Here is a 3,253-nt window from a genome sequence, read left to right as displayed (position 1 = left end):
CGGCAAGCTCTACCCCCACTCTCTGTGCCCAAGCCTGCAGCTTATAATTTTCAAGCATATATAAGGATATTGGAACTAGAGATGTGAATCGGTAATTGACGGGTAAATTTACCGTAAATTACCGGTAAAAAACGCGTCAATGACCAAGCCTGTTTTACCATACCGGTCAGAAAAATGCTGATCTCTGATTGGTTAATACATGTCCAATCACAGTTTAGAATTCCCAACGGCATACAACTGTTTATTTGTTCTATCAGGTATATATTTTCATTTTTATTTGTTTATTAAAAATACTGATAATATTTAATATAAGAAAATTCAATTTGTAGATAAGGATTTTCATTGAGAACTTGGTGCAATGGGGGAGAACAAATCAATATATAAACATTTCTCTGCATTACCTCTGCAACCTAACCAAAAATTAAAATCGTATTCATGTAACTATTGCAAGAAAAAGTATGCAGAAAACATTACTCGCATGCGAAAACATCTTTATAAAGAGTGTAGAAGTTGTCCTCAAGACTTACGGAAACTTTTAAAACCATGTAAACCTCGTAAACGAAATAATTCTCATCTAAACAGCACAGACGACTCATTTACTATTGAAGATTTGAATGAAGCAGACAATAGAGCAAGTACTTCAATGATTTCAAATGAAAATTTACCAAATAATATAAGTGTTTGTAGCAATAACTATAAAAAAAATACAATCGATAGTTTTTGTGATAAAATGTCAAAAAAAGATGAAGATTCTCTACAAGAACTACTTGCAGAAGCGATTTATGCATCTGGTACACCATTATGTATAACAGAAAATCCATATTGGCTAAAATTTTTTAACGCATTACGGCCTTCATTTAATTTGCCATCAAGAAATCAAATATCAAATAATCTTTTAGATTCAGTATTCGTTAGAACACAAAATATGGTTAATGAAAAAATTGAATCTGCTACTACTGTTGGAGTGCAATGTGACGCATGGTCTAATATTCGCAAAGAAGGAATCATCAATTTATTGTAACAACCCCAGCGCCAGTTTTTTTCAAAACATTTCCAACTGGAACCGAATCACAAACTGCCTTATATATTTCTGAAAAAATAGGAAGTGTTATTGATGCTTTGGGAATTAAAAAAGTTATCGGAATTTGTACAGATAATAGCTGTGGCTATATTGACTTTACCTGCAACATCAGCTGCAACCGAGCGTTCCTTTAGTACACAAGGATGGATTCATTCATCTAAAAGAAATAAGTTAAGTATCGATAGAGCTGGAAAAATAACATACATTGCAAGAAATTTAAAATTACTTAATCCTTCACCAAAAAATACAGAAGAAGAATGGGAAGAAGATGAGGAAAGTAATAAAGGAGAGGATGAAATAAGTGAAATTTGTGCTGAGCATGAAGAAGTTGAATTTTTAGAAGAAGAATTTACTCAAGACTAATTAGTGATGTTGATGGAATTGAATCAGTATTAGACTTGTTATTTCCTAATGAAATATGTCAATTATTATGTGATATTACTAGTTGATAGAAACTATAGATTATATGGTTTTATTTTTTCATAAATAATTTACATAAAAGTTAAAAAAGTCAAATTCTTTATAATATGTAATAACGAAGGATTATCTATTTTATAAAAAAAAATGTACCAAAACTTAACTAAATAAACGTTTATAATAATTTTCAATATATTTATTATTTCTGTCCTAACAGTCAAAAATGTAAAATATTTTTTTTATTACAAATTACAAAATTTTTTTTTCATCTTATAATAATTAATTAGTTTTAAATTAACAAGTGCAAAAAGCAAATTAACTTAAGCAAATTGGCAAGCAAGTTCGAAAGCAAGCCATTTCCTCGGTAAAAAGCTCATCATATTCATCTATATAGATGCGAATGACCGGTAATTTACGGTAATTACGCTGACCCGACGGCTTGACGGTAAATTTTACATTCAGAATTTTTTGACGTCAGAATACCGTCAGATACCGGTAATTTTACGTGGTAATTACCGAATTTTCTATTACCGGTAAATTCACATCTCTAATTGGAACCATAATAGCTCAGTGGTTACAGCATCGGTCTTTTATTTTGCTAAGCAGGGTTCAATTCCAGTCATGATAAAGTTTTTTTTTTCTTTTTCATTTGTTAGATTTGCATGTAATTATAATATTGACATGCTAAAATGAATTCTTACTAAAGATTTGATTTTTCTTCTTAATTATTTATGTAATTTATCGACGCCGAGTTGGAAAACATATGAACAGGGTTATAAACACTTTTTTTACTATAGCTATATGAACGTAGTTTTTTTTTAAGCAATTTAGAAATATTTAGAAGTAGTTGAAATAATCCACGGGGATTTCCGGCACTTCGCCGGCAAACTCTATCCCTACCCTTCGTACCCAAGCCTGCATTATACAATTTATAACATAAACATAATGTCAGAGATGATGTGTTAGCTATCCTTTTTTTTCATTAAAATTTTATATAAATACAATAATTGGTTGCTTATATAAGTTCAAAATCAATTCCTATTGTCTTTTAAAGACAAACATTTTCGAAAAAAGAGAATTCATAGTAACTCGTTCCTCACCCTCAGCTTATTTTCAGAAAAACAAGTTGTTTTCCGTCATTAATTGGAAGAATAATTTAATCAAATATATGAATTAATTTATAAGTATATAAAGTCACTTAAGCAAAAAAAAGAAAAAAACAATTGCCTATGACTGGGATCGAACCCTGCCCAGCAAAATAAAAGATTGGTGCGCTACCACGGAGCTATTATGGTTTCAATAATGTGAATGATGCTTGAAAACTATAAGCTGCAGGCTTAGGCACAGAGAGTGGGGGTAGAGCTTGCGGTGAAGTGTCGGAAACTCGCCGCGGATTGGTTAAACTATTTTTTATTGTTAATAAGTTGTTAAAAAGGCTATTATCAATGTATTTGTACAAAAAAGGTTAATGACCCTGTTCAAATATTGTCTCATTGTCATCGATTAATTGAAAAATAATTTTACATAAACATTTAATTTAAAACTCATTTTTGATGTCGAAATCGAATCTTCTGACTACAGAGCCAGCATATTTTCATTTGCTTTGTTTACGTTTAGATATCATAAGCTTCAGGCTTGGTAACAGAGGGTGGGGGATGTGCTTGCCCGTCAACTGTTCGAACTCGCAGTCTTCTCTGAAAAATAAGACGGAGATAGATAGATATATTCTGTGCTCTGTCTTGCTCGAAACAGATT

The 3,253-nt window shown here is 31.1% G+C and overlaps 1 protein-coding gene across 1 annotated transcript; it reads left to right on the top strand.

Annotated features, from left to right (window-relative positions):
* The first annotated feature begins 113 nt into the window (after positions 1–113).
* LOC118071096 (uncharacterized) lies at positions 114–1,021 on the top strand. The gene is made up of 2 exons (XM_035090054.1): positions 114–257; positions 330–1,021. Exon 2 carries the CDS (start codon positions 359–361, stop codon positions 1,019–1,021), a length of 663 nt encoding a protein of 220 aa, XP_034945945.1. The 5' UTR covers positions 114–257; positions 330–358.
* Positions 1,022–3,253: the final 2,232 nt, after the last annotated feature.

Source organism: Chelonus insularis, unplaced genomic scaffold (assembly GCF_013357705.1).
Source record: "Chelonus insularis isolate UGA/USDA-ARS -01 unplaced genomic scaffold, ASM1335770v1 contig_722_pilon, whole genome shotgun sequence".
NCBI lineage: Eukaryota > Metazoa > Arthropoda > Insecta > Hymenoptera > Braconidae > Chelonus > Chelonus insularis.
The sequence above is the reverse complement of the archived record's forward strand: the minus strand, read 5'-3'. Positions and strand labels throughout refer to the sequence as shown.

Excerpts from the sequence above, each read along its gene's own strand:
- LOC118071096 (XM_035090054.1), top strand. The coding sequence starts at position 359 with ATGGGGGAGAACAAATCAATATATAAACATTTCTCTGCATTACCTCTG.